The sequence below is a fragment of the Clupea harengus genome, chromosome 20, assembly GCF_900700415.2.
Source record: "Clupea harengus chromosome 20, Ch_v2.0.2, whole genome shotgun sequence".
NCBI classification, from domain to species: Eukaryota; Metazoa; Chordata; class Actinopteri; order Clupeiformes; family Clupeidae; genus Clupea; species Clupea harengus.
The window spans coordinates 11,131,416-11,152,865 of NC_045171.1; the positions used below are offsets into that span (position 1 = coordinate 11,131,416).

General features: G+C 43.5%; 1 protein-coding gene across 1 annotated transcript; it reads right to left on the reverse strand.

The window, feature by feature from the left end:
* Positions 1–426: 426 nt before the first annotated feature.
* LOC116217958 (hemicentin-1-like) lies at positions 427–5,503 on the reverse strand. The gene is made up of 7 exons (XM_031557938.2): positions 5,075–5,503; positions 3,714–3,983; positions 2,716–3,054; positions 2,050–2,274; positions 1,315–1,536; positions 966–1,199; positions 427–762 (listed from the first exon to the last, which is right to left on the reverse strand). The coding sequence occupies exons 1-7, from the start codon at positions 5,133–5,135 to the stop codon at positions 695–697; spliced, it is 1,419 nt and encodes a 472-aa protein (XP_031413798.1). The 5' UTR covers positions 5,136–5,503; the 3' UTR covers positions 427–694.
* Positions 5,504–21,450: the final 15,947 nt, after the last annotated feature.

Genomic DNA, 21,450 nt, shown 5'->3' on the forward strand with positions numbered 1-21,450 from the left:
CCTTACAAGAGCATTTAAGTAGGTGGGAGCAGAACCAGAAATCACTCTGTAAGCAAGCATAAGTGACTTGAACTTGATGCGAGCAGCTACAGGCAGCCAGTGTAGCCCTCTTGGGTTGGTTGAACACCAGACGCGCCGCCGCGTTCTGTATCATCTGTAGTGGTTTCACCACGCATGCTGGCAGGCCCGTTAGGAGGGCGTTGCAGTAGTCAAGCAATACTAGCAAAATATTTAAGGCCATCATGACAATAAACCACATTTGGATTAAGAATGCAATTCTATTTTCTGATAAAGGATGCAACGTCGACAAATGGCATATCTGTGGTACGGAATTTGGCTTCTAGGACTGTGTGTTTGTTTTCTTGTCCTATGCAATATGATTTAATACCAACAATAACAGCAAACAAAACCAACAAACCTAAGAGCTTCATAGCTGAAGAGACTGCTTTATTTAATGTTCAGGGTTTTTTTCTTTAGAAATGGGGAAGATGAGAGTTTGTCTCCATGCCCATGTGCTGGACATGTCAGATGGTTGAGATGAACTGAAAAGTGCTATGGCAGAAAAGAGTTCGTTCCACAAAACCACCCAGGAAATCATTGCTAACTACAACATCCATGAAGACACTTCTTTGTCCATCGGCCAATCACAAGATGTGTAGATTCCATCAGTCCATCAGTGAACGTCCATTCACAGTCAGTGAAAGATGTGACTGAACAGCACCACCAATAGGACACAACCACCAGACATGGAAATGTAATTACCTGATAGGAATCAGACAGAAGAAATATTATTGTACTGCACTTGTTTGGGACTCTGTACTTATAAGACATGACTAATAGTATAGATGAATCATTTGTACAACTTTGCTTTAAAATGTAAGATGATAGCAGGTTTTAAATGACATGCACACGCACACTCTAAAACACTCACACATACACACACACACACACACACACACACTCACCTTTGCTGATTATAACCACCTCCACAGAATGATGGACTGAAGAAAAAGGCTTGCTCTCCGCAAACAGTGTGTACTGGCCTCCATCCATTTTGCCCAGTTTTGATATGCGGTCAACTTTAACATCTCCTTGGTACCAGGTGAGCTCTGGCGGGGGATTGCCTTCAACTGTGCAGCCGTTTAGTGCCTCATTCTCTCTCACCTCAAGTGTCTGAGGACAGGTGATCATTGGACCGTCTGAGTTAGGAGAAACAAGGAAAGACATCTCAGTGAAGTCCTTCTCTATGGCCCACAAGAGTCTAACACTGTCAGATGTCATAATGCAACACATTTTGGATGTGAAATCTCTTACACAAAATCTCAATGCCCACAGTTTGATTGACAGCTCCCACACTGTTCTTGGCAATTACAGTGTACTGGCCTCCGTGCATCCTGCTAAGAGGTGAAAGGGGATCCACCTGATGACCTTTGAACCAGATGACTTCTGGAGGGGGATTGCCCATAGCACTGCACCTGGGAAGTCTGTCGTTCTCTTTGACCCGGGCCTTTGTAGAACAATTGATCTCAGGCCCAACTAGTGTGTGTGTGTGTGTGTGTGTGTGTTTGTGTGTGTGTGTGTGTGAGAGTGAAATTGAAAGAGTTAAGGAAGAAATAAAGAGAGAGACATTTTTTTAAATATACATTTTAACTACTATTTAAATCTGCTGCAACATTTTTTAGAGCATTATTATTGCACAGAGAGATGAAGATGGATATAACAATACCTGATAGCTCTTTGCCATCCTAAAAACTATACACTAATAGGTAAAACCTGCATTACAACATAACATCACAATAAAGAGAGCATAAATACAGAGGGCAAATTGTGTACTTGATAATTTGGCATCAATATCTAATGTTAGATCCCCTGAAAGAATATATAAGACTCAAAACACTACAGAATGAGTTGCCATGGACTGAGGGAAAGAAATCTTTTTTGTCTTCTTTTTTGTCTCAGAAGTTTGATCTGTCAAGCCAATTTCCTCTCAGATTATGTGAAACAACTATAGTTTGCCTGAAAATTTGTATGTGAATGTCAAACTCTTACACCAAATCTCGACATCCACAGTTTCATTGACGATTCCCATACTGTTCCTGGCAGTCACAGTATACCGGCCTCCATCCACCCTGCTAAGAGTTGACTGGGGATCCACCTGCTGATGACCTTTGAACCAGGTGAACTCTGGAGAGGGGTTACCCTCAGCTGTGCAGTTGGGCAGTCTCTCATTCTCTCGCACCTGGACCTCTGAAGGACAGTTTATCACAGGAAGAACTGCAGAAGAAAGAAAAAGATAGCTAAATGAAGAGGGATATTTTGAAAATATACAAGTCACAGTTCAAATTTGGTGCGCTGGACAGTTTTGTCATGAGATGGGGAAAGACAAAGAGAAAATACTCTCAGACCCCATTACATATGTGATTATGTTTTTAAATTTTAAACTTATGAAAAGTGTTGGAGGGTTGTCAAGCACCAGACAATGTACTCAAAAAGCATGGACATACTGAAACACTGCCATGGATGTAAATACACTAAAGCACATTATGATTGAGAATGCATTTCTTTTTTCTGATAAAGGATGCAATGTTAGCTTAATAGCAACAATAAAAGCAAACAAAACAGCAAAGAGAAGAACAATGTTGGACCTTTATCTCTCTCTAGGCAATGTTGATTATTATTGATAGTGACATCACCGAGAAAAATTATTTGACCTACAAAACACTGAAATCCCAAGAGGCTGTGAGCTCTTCACCGCATGAGGCTGAAGTCCCGCGAGCTCCAGCTCGGCCTCACATCTGTACTGGGCTCCATGGTCTTCCCTGCTGGCAGTGAGATGTAGTGTATGTGTCACGGTCACATTTTCATTTGGATCTCCGTCAACAGTGAAGTCAGTTGAGGGGATTCCTCTTAGCTGTTCCTGTCCTTTAAACCATGTCACTTTCACATGTGAAGCAGGGGCTATATTCTCTGCTACACATTCCAGCTGGAGGGGCTGCCCTTCAGCCAAGTTATCAACATCGCCTACGGCATGAATGGACACTCTGTCAGGAGGCTCTGTTGAGTAATACACAAGATCGAGAGAGTACTTAAATTACATTTAAGTAGCCTAACAGGCACACAGTAATTCATAAGTATGCAAAGAGACAGATTGAGAGAGTACTGAAATTACATTTGAGCAGCCTAACAGGTATTCAGAGCTTTGTCAGGAACATAAGTTGCAAATTAGTTTTATAATGCCCTTAAATTAGTTTTGCTGGAATCTACTTTCGAGTAGACCTAATTTCTTCATTATAAGGATTCATCTTGAAGCCATCTTAAAGCACCATTGCTTGTCCCGGCATTACAGCTCCAACTAGTGGCTCAGCCTGGTACTGTTGTCTCAAGACAGATTCAGGTGCACAATAAATCTTATCTTTCAAACTCCTTGACATAATGTTTGAATATGGTGATGAAATGAGTATGACTACGTAAGATTCTGCTTAATGTATCCACAATGTATCCAGTCACGGAATTCAGTTAGGTCAAGAAAGGCACTTAAAACAGTTCCAATAGAAATATAGATAGGTAAAATGTATTATTTGAAATTCCACACTGGCTGTAAGGAATACAATAATTGCTTCCCCTGGCAAAGTGAGAAGTAAAGATATAAAATAAAGAAATAAAGAAGGAGAGAAAAGTTGATTTACAAGTTAGGGACCATAACTTCCACTCACTGTATATGGTGATGTTGAGATTGCTCGTACACGAACTCCCTGAATCAGAAATTGTGTAACACTGTGTTCTCCCTCCTACAGTCCACGTAGTCACACTCTGTAGTGTCCAGATCAGGTGTGTGATGCCGGCACCACTTATAGATCCCACAGGGGATTCCCATCCCATCATGCTTGGTTGATCTGTGGTGGAGCAGTTTGCCCAGGCTGGATCTCCATATAGAACCAGCAGGTGAGGGGGATCAATGAAAGGGACTTTGCAGGTTTCCAGCACTGTAAAACACCAAAGCGATTCATCAGAGTTTTAATTTCTGTCCAAGAGCTGGACAACATTTATACACCACTAAGAAAAAAATATGAACAAAATGAGAAAACAAAACCAAACAAAACAAAAAACTGCAGAATAGTACAGTTGTTAAAAGGTCCTGCACGTGGTAGAGCAGGAACATGCAAAGCCGTGCAAAGGGGTCTGTTACAAAGAACAAAGTGACCATCAAGCAAGGTTGTCGACCTTTAACAAAAGCAAGCATTACGTGTTCTCATAAAAGGTGTGACCAAGCCACAGAGATGATGGAATGGGTAAAAAAAATCATCCATCTTTGTCTTTTTGGTTGTGTTTGGCAGATCAATGCCCATTGTCTTCCCTTCACCCCTGTACCGAGTCCCTTGAGTCATTACATTTAAAGTGGAGGCAGGAGAGCATTCAGAGTTTGCCCAAAGAAAGGAAGGGAGGCCAGCAGAGGAAGGAAACACCCGCCTAGCCTCACTGGGAATTCCCGGACACTTGTGCTGATTATTGTCAATTCTAATTGAATGTGTGTGTGTGTGTGTTTGTGTGTGTGTGTGAGTGTGTGTGCCTCATAATATACTGTATATAAGTATATACACAGTACCTCTTTCTATTGAGTGTATGTCTGTGTGTTGGTGTATGAGTGTGTGTGTGTGTAAAATTGTTTGGATATGATTCAATTACATGTTGACACTTGCGCTAAAAAGCTCAACTAAATACAAGAGGAATTGAGAGGTAGTAGAGTATAGAGCTCAATTAACAGTGCTTACTCGTGCTAACAGTTCTCAATTCCTTTAAACATGGGTTTAAATCAATAAAGAGAAATCAATATACATATGTATATATAGACATTAAACATGCGATTCACTTTAAGCATTCACATAGCTTTCATTTAGTAAAACCTTGTAATAAAAACATAATCGTCAACTATGGCACAGTGACATTGTATTCATGTAGGAAGCCAAACCTTAACATAAATGTCATCATAATAGTAAAACTTCTGTAGTATAATTGCACACATTTTCATTCAATATGTATATTCCAACTACTAAAACACAGTTTTTAGATCCCTTACCTACTGCCATTAACGATAAAAGAAGAACTGAGCTGGCGAGGAAGCAGCCATACACACTCATCTTGAAACTGGACTGCGCTTGACAAGACACTCCAAACTTATGACCAGTCCCGTCGTTGTCCCTTTCTAAAATAGCAGACTATTTGCTCTCTCTCTCGCTCTCTCTCTCGCGCGCTGATTGTACCATATATGCATTGTGTTCTTTGGGTGGTCCACCAGAGGAAGGAAAAGGCTGTGGAGTTTAGTAGATGAAGCCCCATCATCATACAAACTCTGTCTTTCAGAAGCGTTAGGTTAAAAAAAAAAAAGTGTCATCACATCAAGTCAGTGTTTTAGCCAATGAAAAAGCATAGCCCATGCTCACTCAGTTGACCAACGACGGTCCTGTGCAGTTGTGCTAAACTCTGCAGGGAGTGTCATTGTTGATGCTTACATTCCTTTGGGTGGAGCGGCTCATATGATTCATGGCTATTTATAGATTAGGGTGAGGAGCTGCTGGAACCGCTATTCTGCTAAATGTTACAGTCGGATCTGTCTCATTTCTCCTCTCAGAACGTTCATAGCTAAAGGCTAATAATGGGAATGTCAACTTATGGAGAGATTCTGAGTAAGTGTTTAAAACTACATCAACAATGATCACCTGTCATGTCATTCAGTTACCACCTACTTAATTGCTGACCAGCTGAGGAGAAATCTAAAGGCCCATTTGTGTAGATTTGGGGGCGGCTTATAAAATGACAATGTTGAAAACCTTGTTCGGGGAGGTATTGTACAAACCTGAAGAGTGGTTGATTCCTATTCCTATTCATCTAAATAGTCATTGTTGACACATTCAGCCCAGGAAGCGAGCAGACAGTGAAGAACTATGATTAGATAATTAGAGGGTTGGACACGATAAAACATTGTCATGTTATTATGTTATTATTATTAATGTATGCATCCATCACTATTGGTTTTATTTTTATCCCCACCTAATTAAATTAAACTTTTATCAAAATTAAATTAAGGCCTTAGCAATAATAACATGAGAGTAAAAGGAATGTAGTAAAAAATATTTTTTTCTTTAAATCAAATGTAAGCATACCCTTACAAAAAACAACTTTCAGAGGTGCTCAGATTTTGTACAAAAACACATTGTAAAGATTTTGGAACAAGGCTTTTGAACTCTGAACCTTTTAAAAATAGGTGTAAAATATACATATGTGAGTTTAGCATTCAGAAAGTGTGTGTGGTTTCACTACTACATATTTATAATTTCAGAGTGACCTTTCCCTCTCCAAAACTACTTAAACTACTGTAATGAACTCTGTTTACTGGCCACAGTGGGTACGCCCCGCCAATGGATTAATTATGACAGGCTGCAGGTGGGTGAGACACCTGTTGCCTGTTAAGGGTGTGTGATTGTTCCTGGAGGAGGATGTAAAAGACAGTCTGAATCTGGGTGCTGGGGAGAACGCTTGGCAGCACTAAGAAGAGAAGCCCTAACCGTCTGTGGACTATTGTGTGATCGTGTGTTTGAGTGCAAGGTGAGTTAGCCCCCGGCCGGGGTTAATGGCCAGTCTCCTCCCCTAGTTTAAGTCGGCCATAGAGAGGCTCAGTTGTGTTTGGGGTTGTGTAAATACGGGTGGTTGGGTTGTATGTATTGACTATAAGTTGTAATAAACGGTAAAAGTGTATTCTGTGTTTGTGTATGATTAACTCCTCCTCCGATAACATAATCTTATTACACTACACATAGTGCATATTAGTAAGTGCATACTAGTAAGTGCATACTAGAAAGATCTGTGATCCCCAGAGCCCAAGGATAAATAAACGTTTGGTAACACTTTCTATGAAGCCCAGCGTTATAAGGCCCTATAAGGGCATTATAAGGGCATTAATAATGACTTATAAAGTAGCTATATGCACCTAGATCACACAGTTTTATGCTGGCCCCGCCGCACCAGTTCCTAGTTCCCTCCCCTTCTTCGAGGAGGTGCACGAGGAACTGCAGGCGACATGGGCGACCCCCTACTCGGGCCGTGCCCCGGTGCCGGGGTTCGCCCCATACATGCAACTCCACAGGGCTAGTGAGAGCGGCTACCTCTCCTTCCCTAAGGTGGAGGATGCAGTAGCGGGCTACCTCTCGCCCGCCTCCCCCACGATGCGCCTCGGCCAGAAGCCTCTCCAGCCCACGCGAGTGGCCAGGCACCAGGCGGCTCTGGCGGAAATGCACGACCAACACGCCGGCGCTGCTACAACGCTACCAGGCGAAGCTCCTGACTGAGCTAGCCTTGTCGTTGGGGGAGGATCACCCGTCGGTTGCGGAGCTCCGTCGGGCGACAGATCTTTCGCTCCGACTGACCAGGTGCACCTCACAGGCCCTGGGGAGGGTGATGGGTACCGCGGTGGCTACCCAGAGGTCCCTGTGGCTGTCACTAGCGAAGCTCTCTAACAGGGAGAAAGCTCTGCTCCTCGACGCCCTGGTCTCTGTCCAGGGCGTCTTCGGTGAAGCTGTGGACACGATGGCGGCCAGGTTCGAGGAGCAGCAAAAAAGCAGGGAGGTATTCCAAGCATGGATGCCTCGCTCCAGTGGCCCGGGTGAGACGTCCTCTTCGGGACACACCACGCCCACACAGGGCCAAAAGCGAAGCGGGTTCCGTTCGCCAGCTCCTCCAGCTAAGGTGCCCACCAGTCGAGGCTGGCAGAGACACCCCTTCCGCCCTCCAGCTCAGCCGACAGCTTAGCAGCAGCCAGCTGCGCGCCCTGCCCAGGGCGCAGCCCACGCCCCGCGGCAGCATGCTGATCGCCGCGTGCGAGGCAGAGGCAAGCCTCAGGGTACCTGATGGAGTCAGTTACCCAGTGGCCACACCGCATCCACAGAAATCAGCCCGTCGCTCACATGCGAAAATCATGTCCAGCACGGTAAGCAGGTTCTCAAAAGCACCACTCTCATACGTCCTAACACTTGTCCCAGAAGGCGCAGTGCGACTCCCCCCGCGATGCACACTGTGCAATCACACCCCCCAATTTTTTTCAAAACCATGAGGGGGCAACCCCAGATCTCGTCCCCCTCCCTAGGCGGAGTGGGTGCAGATCTAGGCTTAGACTCATTGACCATGAGCGGGTTAGTTCCTGACCAATTCAACTCAAAGCCCAGCCTGGCTGGTTGTGCTGCGAGTTGGCGCGCATGCGCAGTCTCACCATGGGTGCTGAGAACGATCACAAAGGAGTACGTGCTGCAATTCGCCCGTCCCCCTCCGCCATTCAGCGGAGTGATCCAATCCGTGGTGCAGCAGGGAAAGTCTCACTTCCTACGGGAAGAGATAGTCTCCCTGCTCAAATAAGAAGCGATAAGCATAGTGCCTCCCGAGGAGGAAGCTTTAGGCTTCTACAGCCGTTATTTCCTAGTTCCCAAAAAGGACGGGAATTATCGGCCAATATTAGATCTACGTGTGTTAATCAAAGCACTCATGCCGTTACGGTTCAGAATGCTGACCCCACGCAGGCTGGTGCAGTTTATAAGGCCAAACGATTGGTTTATCACGATAGATTTAAAAGACGCATATTTCCACGTTCCGATCCACCACAGACATCGGAGATATCTGAGGTTTGCATTCGGAGGAATAGCGTACCAATTCAACGCACTCCCGTTCGGCTTAGCTCTGGCGCCGAGGGTATTCACAAAGTGCATAGAAGCAGCCATCGCCCCCTTACGTCTACGCGGCTTGCGCGTATACAATTATTTGGACGACTGGTTAATAGCTGCTCATTCAGAGGCAGCAGCGGTGCAGGATGGCCATCTAGTGGTGGCACACCTGCATCGACTGGGCTTCGTGATAAACAGGGAAAAAAGCGTTCTGTGCCCAAGCCAAATTACGCATTTCCTAGGCATGATTCTAGACTCCACCTCCATGGAGGTCAGGCTGTCTCGAGAACGAATAAATGCCATCAAAACATGCGTGCGCCAGTTCCGACTGGGACAGTCAGTCTCGTTGCTGTGCTGCCAACGCCTGTTGGGAATGATGGCGTCAGCCGCTATCGCGCTCCCACTAGGGATGTTGCGTATGCGGCCGTTCCAGATGTGGTACTTGTCTCTGAGGCTCAACGCAGTCACAGACAGGCACCGCAGAGTAATAGTGTCCTCCAGATGCAGGAAGACCCTGGCAATCTGGAGAACCCCCTGGTTTCTCGCTGCGTCGGTATAGTGTTGGCATAGTGTCGCGTCGCGTAGTAGTGACCACAGACGCCTCCACCAAGGGGTGGGGTGCGGTCTGCGAAGGGAGGGGCGTGAACGGTCTCTGGTCTGTGACAGAGGCCGCGTCTCATATAAATGTGTTAGAACTGCGGACAGTAGTCCTGGCTCTACGACACTTTCTGCCCAGACTGAGTGGTCAGCATGTGTTAGTGAGGACGGACAACACTGCAGCCTTGGCGTATATAAACCGTCAAGGCAGAGTGCGCTCCCAGTCACTGCATCATTGGGCGACCCGCCTGCTCCTGTGGGCAGCGAGTCATGTCCTGTAGTCAGGGCAGTTCATATTCCAGGTCACCTCAACTACGGTGCGGACCTGTTATCGAGGGGCGACCCTCGAGCAGCAGATTGGTGTCTACACCCTCAGGTGACAGACCAGAATACCTGCTGCCCGCTCTGGTTCTCGCTAGGGGGCGACAACCCCCCACTGGGCATAGACGCGCTGGGCCACCAGTGGCCAGATCTAGGTCTATATGCCTTTCCCCCGATCCCGCTCCTCCAGCAGGTGCTGTGCAGGGTAGCGGACGAGGGCAGAGAATTGATATTGATAGCCCCCCACTGGCCCAATCAGCCGTGGGCGGCAGATCTATTCCATATGTCGGTGCAACAGCCCTGGGAGCTGCCTCTGCGGAGAGACCCCCTAACGCAGGCGCACAGGACAGTGTGGCACCCCCATCCGGAGTGGTGGCGTCTCAGAGCCTGGCACCTCATTGCAGGCTCATAGCGTCAGGCTTATCGGATGCGGTGGTGGCTACAATACAGAGTGCCCGAGCTGTGTCGACACGGGCTCTGTATACGCTGAAGTGGCGCAGTTTTGAACGATGGTGCGCTGCGCGTCAGCATGACCCCATTAACTGCGCGCTGGGCGTCATACTAGAATTCCTACAGCAGTTGTTTGATGAGGGGAAAGCGGCTTCCACTCTCAGAGTGTACCTGGCAGCCATTTCAGCCTGCCACGCAGGCATTAATGGCAGTTCTCCTGGCAGTCACCCACTAGCGTCACGCTTTATGGCGGGGGTGAGACGGCTCAGGGTGCCAGAGAGACACCTCATACCCTCTTGGGATCAGCTGGTTGTGTTACGTGCTCTCACAGGGCCTCCGTTCGAGCCCCTGGAGACGGTGGACATAAAGTTTGTCTCTTTAAAGACCGCGCTACTACTGGCGTTAACGTCAGCAAAGCGCGTTGGTGACATGCAAGCCCTGTCAGTCAGCCCATCGTGCCTTCAGTTCTCGATCGCTGGTGACAGAGTGGTTATGCGACCTAATGCTGCTTACACACCTAAAGTGGTGGCAACCCCATTCCGCAATCAGGTGATTGAATTAGCAGTCTTCTCGCCTCCTCCTTTTGCGTCAGCAGAGGAGGAACGTTTGAATAAGCTCTGTCCAGTGCGCGCTCTCCGCTGTTACGCAGAGCGCACTAGAGCTTTCAGACAGTCAGATCAGCTATTTGTGTGCTTTGGCGCACGTGCAAAAGGCAGACCTCTATCTAAACCGAGCCTCTCCCGTTGGATCGTAGAGGCTATCGTGTTGTCTTATAAGAGCTTGTCTTTAGATCCCCCGGAGAAGTTGCATGCGCACTCTACGTGGGGGGTCTCGTCTTCCTGGGCCTTACTAAAGGGCGTCTCAGTGGAAGATATTTGCAAAGCTGCAAGCTGGAGTTCTCGCCACACTTTCATTAGATTCTATATGTTAGATGTGGCTGAACCTAGTTTTCTACATGGCGTTCTGCAGGCGAGCGATCTCTAAATCCCCTGGCCTGAGAACGGTATAGATGATAAGTGTGTTCATTAGTGTCATGTTATGTTGCACATGAAACATCCCAGGGTGTTTTCCTACGGGCGCGGGATCACGGATCCCTGTCGCCTATGATAAAGGTTGCCCTGGTAAAATGTTCACCACCAGCTGCTCTAGGAGGGCAAAGGCTTTAATAAAGCTGGTGTGTGTGATTGGTTGCCACTGTATTATCACGCGGGAATGTATAGGGTCCCATACTGTTATATCGCAGTGAACTGCGATAAGGAACGTCTCGGTTACTTACGTAACCTCGGTTCCTTAAGCAGGAACCAGATATAACAAAGTTGGCGTGTACAGTGTTACCTTGGTTTGATATTCTTGCTCAGTTTTTCTTTCCAAGGGTGAGTTCGTGCTGCGTGATTGAATTTATAGACTCCTGAGGGGGCGGGCCCAGGAGTCAGCGCAGACGAATCTCGCGGACTTTCAGGCGTGAATGGATAAATGCTTCGATTTAGGCCCATGACTAGTGTCATGTACCATACTGTTATATCTGGTTCCTGCTTAAGGAACCGAGGTTACGTAAGTAACCGAGACGTTTTCTTGGGTTATTAGGCTCAGTATTTCAAGAAGAAGATGGCCGTCCAACACAGCTATTTAAGCGCTCGTGAGGGGGCGGGCTCAGGCTCAGGAGAGTGATTGGACGCATCTCAGCCATCCGGCATGAGTGAATAGTGCTTCGATTGGTTCCGTGACTACGCCACGTCCCATATGTTAGATATGGTCCCTGCTAAGGGAACCATGGTTACATAAGTAGCCTAGATGTTTTACCTACAAAGCCAGACTACGCCACCCTGGGATTTCATCCAGAGAGTATTAAGGTAGATACCCAATTAGGCACACCAGCCTTTTTGAACACACACAGGTTCAAACCAGCCTTTTGAACATACACAGATTCGAACACACTACACAAGAGATGTGGATCCCATAATCACTCATTTATTGAAGAAACAAACTTTGAAAAGCTAACAGATAAATCAAGCGGTCTTATGGTCTTAAGGAGAGGGCTGACCTAGGAAGAATCAAGACTGGATTAGTCAAAAGTAAAAAAATGTTTAAGGTCCAAGAAGTGGCACTGATACATTGACTACTAGACAAGCACTTGAAGATCAAATTAACTAAAACTAAGTGTCTATAAATGAGGTGGGGTCAGAGAAAATGTATATGAGCTTGTTTTCTTTGCATTATACGACATCTTGAAACACTGCATCTTTTTTGTTATTTTGACCAATTGTCATTTTTCTGCAAATAAATGCTCTAAATGACGATATTTTTACTTGAAATTTGGTAGAAATGTTTTCAGTAGTTTATAGAATAAAACAAAAATGTAAATTTTACTCAAACACTTACCAATAAATAGTAAAACCAGAGAAACTGATAATTTTGAAGTGGTTTCTTAATTTTTTCTCTTACAATTTTTTAGAATGTCATGTGGGCTCATGGGCTGTTTCTGCTGTCGAGTGTGAACTTCTCAGCACACTGCACACTTTCCAATGTTTTTAAATGTCCATGCATATCAGGCCAGTACAGACATTTTCTGGCTCTCTTCAAACAGTTTTCAATGCCTAAATATGATTCATGAATCTTCTCCATGGTTTCAGCTCTCAGACTAGTTGGTATTACAGCTCTCTCACCTCTGAATATCACGTCATGCTCCACACTCAGTTCATCTCTCATTGAGAAGAAAGGTCTCACTTCCTCCTTGACTTGTGTTTTTGTCCTCAGGCCATCCCTGCAGAATACTCTGCTTCAAGGACTGGAGTGTGCCGTCTTTTTCTGTTTCACCTTTCTTCAGAGATGGGTAAGTATTGTGTCATGTTAATGGTCTCAATTTCAGCCTGAACTGATCCCTCTTCAGCACATTCTGGTAGGTTTGCTCTAGTAAGTTTATCAGCTACATGCATCAGTATACCTGGCACAAATACCACATCTATGTCATACTGTTGTCTCAACAGCATTCTTTGTACTCTTTTGGGGGGACTCGCTAATGGCTTCTTTGGGATGGTCTGTAGGGGCTTGTGATCTGTACAACTACATTTTCTCCCAGATGTATATTGGTGAAATGATTTTCAAATTGATCATGCCTAGAAACTTCTGCTAATCTTTCACGTCCCATGGTCTAGGCTCTAGGGCATCTCCTTTAGAGCTCTGACTTTCTCAGGGTCGATTTTCAGACCCCCAGATGTCAGTCTGTGTCCAATATAGGGCACTTCTTTCTGTTGTGTGTCTGGATTCAATTGGTGTATGGGTATTATGTTGCAGTGGGCCCCAAAAGTCAGTGGATTTCAAAAAAAAAAAAAAATGGTTTGCTGCCTGCAGGGCAGAACTGTCTCTACAATCTCTTTTGACAGTTCTGCCGCTCTGCATATCTGAACGCTCTTCTCCAGTGTCTAATCTGACTCTTCGTGCGAGTTCTGGATGCCGCACCCAATTCTATCTCTTATCAAAGAGACTTTAGCTGTCCTGAAATTACAGGTACATGTGGATACAAGTACTCCAAAACCAATAACATTCTCACTAGTCTCATTTCCCTCTTGAAGAAATTCTGAAGAAAAATCTTTCCACAGTTTTGTTTGGCTTAGGTTTTCAGTGCTAATCGTCTCTAGGACTACATCCTTACAGGGGAATCTTCACAAAATGATCTACAGCTTGTGGACTGAGAAGTGCAGCCACTGAAAGATGCAGGACTCGAACTGAAAACAGAAACAAAGCCCAAATCCCACAAAAGGAGGTGCAATATCTAGGCTACGCTCTCACTCAAAGTCACTGAGTATTAACGGACGACAGGTGAAAATGCATTGCCAATCCGCACAGACCTCACATACTGAATGCATTGCAAAGAAATATTCTCACCGGCTGCTACCTATGTGTCTTTCAGACTTTGCCAGTCTTGCAACACCGTTGTAATTATTTTATAAAGCATAGCTTAACATTTACATTTACACAACATTTACAGAAAAGGTCCCTGCAGCTGTTCTTGACTTATTTTCATTTTTAATCACAGATCTATGAAATCTATAACGCCAGCAGTCATTTACAGCAAGAAAAGTGAGCTGGTAATGAAGCATCCACGTGGACAAGACACTCAGAGATTGTCCTTGTCCTTCTCGTTGTTGTACCTTTTAAGTCTCTGATAGTTTTCACTTTCTTTGTCTTCGTCGCATTGTGTGGTTTGGTTGAATCACCTGAGGAAGGAAAGTGTGGATAATGAGACAGATGTGGAAATAAGATTTTTTTTGTATAAACAGTAATGGGCAGCCTCTGAAGGGAACTTTCATAATTGACGGAATGACTCTAATTAGCTAGTGAAGCTAATATGGTTTGTCAGCCAACTTCAGTCACAGCATGACACATTTTTAATGTTATAACGGAGCAAGTTAACTCCAGACCTTTTCTAAATAAACATAGCCTACTTCTCAAAAAGACAGAAGATAATTACCCTACCTGCTAAGTTATCTTTATGATTGTGAAATAAATCTCTGGTTTCATCCACTGCACTTGCAGTGGTGTTAATTGTAGTGCTAAGTGGTCCTTCTGAAATAATTTTCTTTCCTTCTTACAAAGTAGTTTAACTGCCAGATCCATGATTTTATTGTGAAATAATGAGACAAGTCTGCTGCTATCAACAAGGAGCCATCAGACCGTTTGCATGATCTTGGGCAAGGGCACAATTAAAACTCTTGAACCAAATTTTAATACAACATGCTGTAGCCTATATGTGCATGAAATACAAAATAATGATAAGGCCTAATGAATGAAAATGTCTGTCAAAAATCATCTGCATACACCTTTTCTAAGTCTATGATTATCTAGTATTGCACTTATAAAGCCATATTATTTATATTGTAATATTCAGTATAATACTAATAATATTCATTCATTGATAATATTCAGCTGTCTGTGATTTGTTTCCAGTCACGGAATCTTGCACAGTTTGCAGTGGAATCACATCAGTCCAATCTTCAGTGCCTATTCCCTTCAGCCTTTTCATGCTGTCAGCAAGCTGTTTCAAGTATGTCGCATTGCTAAGCGAGCATATAAACGGTCACAAAAGTAATCAAAAAGTAATGAAGGGTATAACTGGCTACTTAGTAACAGTCCAGGTTACTTGTTGGTGTGATTATTGTGGCGCGTCTGTAATGCACAGTTGAAAGCATTCATGTTCCTTATTTTCTGTGTGGCTATTTCTAGTATTCTAAAAGAAACAATAAAAAGCTGCTTTGTGTTTACTATGTTATGAAGTGTTTTAAGTAATTGGCTAAACACTCACTTCTCGGGTAAGCCTTCTAGGTGGTCTAGGACTTTGGCCTTGGCCAAATCAAATTGCTATCAAATTGCTCATTAGCCTAAAAGCTCTCATTTTAATCCTGAAAGTCTTTGGAAGGCTGTAAATTTAATGAAAATGGGTAATATCACCTAATTATGTCTGATGAGTGCCCAATCTCTGAACAAAAAGAGGTCTGGGTTTAAACAAGCTCCATTATTAGTGGTAATGTGCCCCCTACTGGAAATTAAAATGCTAAGAATGTCCACTAATATGGTTGTTAATCAAAAAGACTATAGGCCTTGTGGAGCAAAATTATCGAGACAATATTATTTTTTAATGAAAATGATTCAAGTCACAACTGCAATTTAAAGATTTTATTTTGCCAGGCTATACAAAAGGGAAAAAAGGACGAGGAAACAAGAAGTTGCTTAGCATGTTGAAAAGTGTTAAGCAACCCATTAGACTTACAGAAAGGAGTTTTTTTTTAACCTGGGTCCTAATTTTTCATCTTTTTAGGGCCTAAAACGATCAAAATTGGTCCAGTATTGAGTTAGAACGGAATGACTAGAAACCGAAAAACGTCTAAACAATGTAAACAATGTAATCCCACATCAAAGTGTATAAGTGTTGAGTGTTATAAGTGTCCGACAATATGGAAAGGATCCCTACAGAGATAGGCCTGTTTCTGAAACAGTTTATTCACAGTTGTTACAGACAGGTCTTTCTCTGTAGGCATTCTTTCCATTTACGCACTTGAGTTTTTCCTGAGTCACTCATTAAACAGATCCGGATTAATGAGTCCTTAGAGTCACTTGAGTCAGTATCACAAAGAGCGAAGAATCAGTGAAACACGAGTCTTCAGTTACAAATACCATAAATACATTTAAACTTAAATGCCATAATTAGATATAAACTTTTAAACGACAGTGAGGGGGGCAGTCTACCACTTATGTATTTGTAATTTTAATTAACGAAATGAAACATTACATTTTCATCTTATTAAATCATTCTGAAATATTCACTATTAGACTGTAACATTACTTCAAAATGTTTACATTCAGCTGGCATTAGATTCAGCTTGCCACACAACATTTTTTTTGTGTTAGCCTACTAAGTTTTCCTATATTGCAGTATTTGTCTTACACTCGACTGAATGAGGGTGTCAAGTCTGCAGTTTAGTCAATCTGGGCACTGTGTGCGTCTATTACGAACAACAGAGCCTGCCACTGATCCACACTCAAGTACAACTCTATTCTCACAACTCAGTTAGCATCACTCCAAGAGAAGAAATCAGCCTTTTTAGAAGATTGTTTTTAAGTTTTTGAGCCAGGGAGGGACTTCTACATCTACAATTAACACTGGGATGCCATCTGTCAATTAAGTGTTTACTTTAACATTTCATGGAATGCAGATGTTTTTTTTTTTGCAGAGTTATTTATGCTTTTAAAATATGTGTCATTATTGTCAGTTAAGCCATTAGCTTACCTGTCTGCTGTATTTGTCTCCGCCACAAGACGGCACTGTTGGATTGCATCACACTCTGACCAGTCATGTTCTCAACATGGACATATTTTGAAACATTACCTAATACCCCAGGCTTAGAACATTTAAGTAAATTACTATTGATTTTGTTTCTGTGAGTGTGAGTGTGTTTGTGTGAGAGACAGCAGCAAGAGTTCACATTCATTTAATTGAATGCATATCATGTTAATGGATATTGACTCAGATCATTAAAGGACTGCAGTTCTAGTGTTATAGGAGGAATGCAAGTTCAGCCTCTGGTCAGACACGTGTGATATTCATTAGATCAGAAGTTAGTTGTATAAAAGTATAAATGTACACCACACCGTATGGCCTTACATGCTTGCCTCTTTGTGCTAAGAACATGTATAATACATTGTAATGTATTCCACATCAGTATGCCAACTGCCAAAGCCCTACTTCCTAAAGTAGCACTTATGTTCTGGAGCCATGTGAACACGTTGCACCAGGCTGAACACAGAGTGAACCCTTCTCCCCTCTGTGACTCGAACAGATGGGGAGTGTTTGCTTTGGAAATGTTGCTTGTAATTCCCTCCCTCGTTTCGGAAGAAGTCCTCAAATTCATCTTCCATATCGCCAAGCCAGCCTAATGGGGTGAATGTCCTTCTGACATAACGGGAAGAGAGAGAGAGAGAGACTTAATAGCACCATCCAAGAGATGAGAGGGGCCGGACAGGATGGCCCTGAAGATAGAGATGCACTGAACTGGCTGTTTGCATGAGCCTCAGACAAGGGGCAGTAAACAGTGAGAGAGGGAGAGAGGATAAAGGATTCGGCAGTGAGTTGACAATAAGATAGACAAGTGGAGAGGTGAGGATGGGGACCTGTGTTAGACTTTGAGCAGCCATTTATGCACCGAAGTGAAAAAAAAAAGGGGGATGGGGGGGGGGGGGGGGGGCTTTTTATATGGATTAAATCGGTCTTGTCCCTCCAGATGCTAGAATGTTAAAAATAAATGTGTTTTCTTTGATGCGTGTTATATGTGTTTGCTGTCTGAGTTTGTTGTCTAAGTCATTGTTCTGTGGCCGGTTACTGCTTCAGAAAGCAAGTGGCATATTGTTAGTCCATCGCTTTAACAAGGCTTCATAAAAATGTATGGCCATAGAGTTGATCATAAAAGCTGCTGAAAAACCCACTTTATCACGATTAGAGCTATTTGTTTCCCCCGGTAGTCCGCCGAGGCTGGAAACAGCAAAGCCATCATCAGATCCCTCCCTCAGGGGATTGCTGACAGTGTAATCTAATGAGACCTCTAATCAGTGTTATCTGACGGGCTTCAATTAGCCCAAGGAAGGCCACGCGCATCAAAGGCCTATCTGTGGCCGTTGGGAGTCTGAGAGATTTCCATCAGCTAGTGGGGTAGCGTTTGCTAATGCCTGAGTTGTCTGTGGCTTTTATCCAGACGGACTCACCATCAGTCAGTGAGACCCATTGTGAGACAGACAGACAGTTCATGGACAACAGAAGCATGCACAATATCCCAAACAAACACTGTCCTCATGTTAGACATTTTGCTGGCCTGATTTGTTTCATTATTAATTTATTTATTCATATATATACTACCTTTATTTACACTTGGAAACACATATTGAAGAACGGGGCCCACTTTTTCAAGCCTGCACTTTATTTACCAATAAATAAAAGATTGAAGTGGATTGCACAAATTTGACAGAGGAGGCATTACATTGCAAATAGGTAATAAGATGATGTCTTCGAGAGCACATTAAGCCAGAAAAATTACAACGGGAAGAACCAAAGGCGTAAAGTACCCAATATATCAAATGAAGGAGCTCATCTGGTTTTCAACTAGGATGCAAACACAGAGGCTTTTCGCCAGGGAAAAAGGAAACACTAATGTCTAATTTGGTTTCTTTCCCTGAAGATTTTGGTGAAAAAAAAAGCTGAAGGCGTTTCTCCGTGGTTATATGGAGCATGTGCCTAGGTTTGATTAAGCCCCCCCCCCCCCCCCCCAGCCACATCTCATAACAGATACTGCTTCCAGCAAATTCACTGGGAGGATGACTTCCATTGGATACCAAGTACAAGGAAAACTGTCAGAAAATGGGATTTATACTGCAAACTGCTTGGTTTAATCTTTCTCCTGAATCAGTATGGAGAGACTCCGATATCCGTTGTCTCCCATAGCAACGGGTCGTAGTTGTCATTCTGGGTGACCCAGTGTCAGTCTAAATGAGGCATGACCAGGCCAGTTAAGGTGGTGGGGTCAATGATTCTGTGTGTGGCTGCATGTGTATAGTCTACATGTAGTGCTTCAGAATATAGAATAGATCAAATAATATCTAGAAAGATGAAAGTCTAAAAGTCACATAAAAACATTTTTCCATGTCATTTTATTATAGGTTTGAATGACTGTGAAAGTTGTCTGTATAATCAAACAACATCTTATGGGCATACTTAGTGCCTTACGTAGATATGACCATGCTCTCTCTCTCTTTCTCACCACCCCTCTCTCTCTCTCTCTTTCTCTCCGTTTCTCACTCTCAGGAATTCCCACTGCCACTGATTGGCTGAAAGATAATGAGATCGTCTTGTTTCCAGGGTAACTGTCTCAATTTGCCCTTACCATCCATGCCAAATAGTTGAACGGTACATTGACTGCACTGAATACAAGGTGAAACACACATTTGTGTTTAATACACCCAAAACAACCTGCACACTATATGCAAACACATCCAATAAAACATGAAATCCCTCAAATTATTTTATGCATACTTAAATTCATCTTCATTTACACTGATCATTCTCTTTGTGCTTTTAGTCAGTCTGAGGTTACTCTTTGGTTTTTGGTCAAGTTTGATTGTTTTGATATTTTATTCTGTTCTATTATTCATATTTATAGTTGTATCTGTTTATTTTTCTCTTGCTCCTGCTCTCATTCTTTTATGTTATTTTATGTTTATCTTTATTGTTTTATATGTTTTATCATTTTGAATCTCTTGTTCTAATATTCTCGTTTATTTTTACTGTTAACTGATTCACTCTCGCCTGGAGAGCACTTTAGTACAACTGCTGTTTTTAAATGTGCTATATAAATACAGATGACTTGACCGGAAGCCATGTAGTACTTTGATTTGTTTTAAGGGGCAGTTAAAATGGAGATATAATCCATATCCACCCATAATCCATTTTCATGTGATACTGAACCTCTTAATTAACCATGAATAGACTTAATGACCTTAGAATATCCCTACAACATAAGGGTGGCCATTTTATTAGAGGTCATCAGAGGCTGACTTATACACAGCATCGAATGAGAATGTACCCAGAGAATTACAGCTGGGAAGCCCCCCCACCCCCACCCACAAACACACACACACACACACCCAAACACACACACACACACACACACACACACACACACACCCAAACACACAAACACACACACACACACCCAAACACACACACACACACACCCACACACACACACACACCCAAACACACTCCAAATATGAGGCTCCAGACACTGAAGAGTTCCTCGTTAATTTGAGTGGAGTCAGGCCTCCTCCCCTCTCCCTGTCTGTCTGTGATTTTTTTCCCTCTCTCTCTCTCTCTCTCTCTCTCTCTCCCTCTCTCTCTTTATCTCAGCTGATGGGAGAGATTGTGAGGAGTTTGACATTTCAGTCCCTTTGTCTGCCACACTGGCCATGATACTTTGTCCTTAAAGCACAGGGAAGCTAAACACAGAGCGTGTGCATGGATATGACAGCACACCACTTCATCACTCTTTATAAACTCTTTTACAGTTTATTTATTCCTCTCCCAAACAGCGTCACCATTTGTTTTTTTAATCTTCTAACTCTCCCTCTCTCCCTCCCTCCTTCATCTTGCCACTCCTCTCTGCCAAAAGTGGCAGAGTTTGAATGAAGGCCGTGCAAACTCCCGGCATCCCAGAGGACAGTCTTAGGTGACCTTGTGGATCTAATTAATCTCACAGTGGTCGTATTGTTTTTGTTTACTTGCTTTACAGCTTGTTGTTTTTTCTAAAATGAATCATGGCGGGACTGCAATTACCCTTCAAATTTCCCATCTATCAGGCAGTACTGTGGGCTCGTGACACACACACACACACACACACACACACACACACACACACACAGAGTTTTCACTCAGAATATTCACAGTACAGAAAATAAATAAACAGACATTCACATAAACAAATTAGATTCTTAATATTTGACATTTTGTTCATTAACATCTAAGTGGAACATTCACATTGGGTGCTGACTTCTACTTAAAATGTGTTGAGCTTATTGACAGTCTATAGCTGTACTCTCATGCTGTTAACTTAATGAGAATAGAAAGTGCTCACATTTAGAGCGATTCAGTCCACTAGATTGGGTTTGGGTGAGAGCTGATCAGTCAGCGACAGCATATGATGGGGAGCCAGGAGTAATCAGAGTCTGAAGTCATTGCCCAGAGGATGTGTGGCTCTTTCACAGGATGTGCGTGTTTTTGTAGATGAAGCCTCTGTGAAGAACAATGGCCAAAGAGAGCGCTTTGAATTTAGGTGATAATGCAGGG

Bases quoted from the DNA above. Each gene is read 5' to 3' on its own strand.
- LOC116217958 (XM_031557938.2), bottom strand. From the start codon at position 5,135: ATGAGTGTGTATGGCTGCTTCCTCGCCAGCTCAGTTCTTCTTTTATCG. The intron at 3,984-5,074 runs GTAAGGGATCTA...GGTGTTTTACAG, and splicing joins TTTATCGTTAATGGCAGTAG to TGCTGGAAACCTGCAAAGTC. The intron at 763-965 runs GTGAGTGTGTGT...GATTCCTATCAG, and splicing joins GGTGGTTATAATCAGCAAAG to GTAATTACATTTCCATGTCT.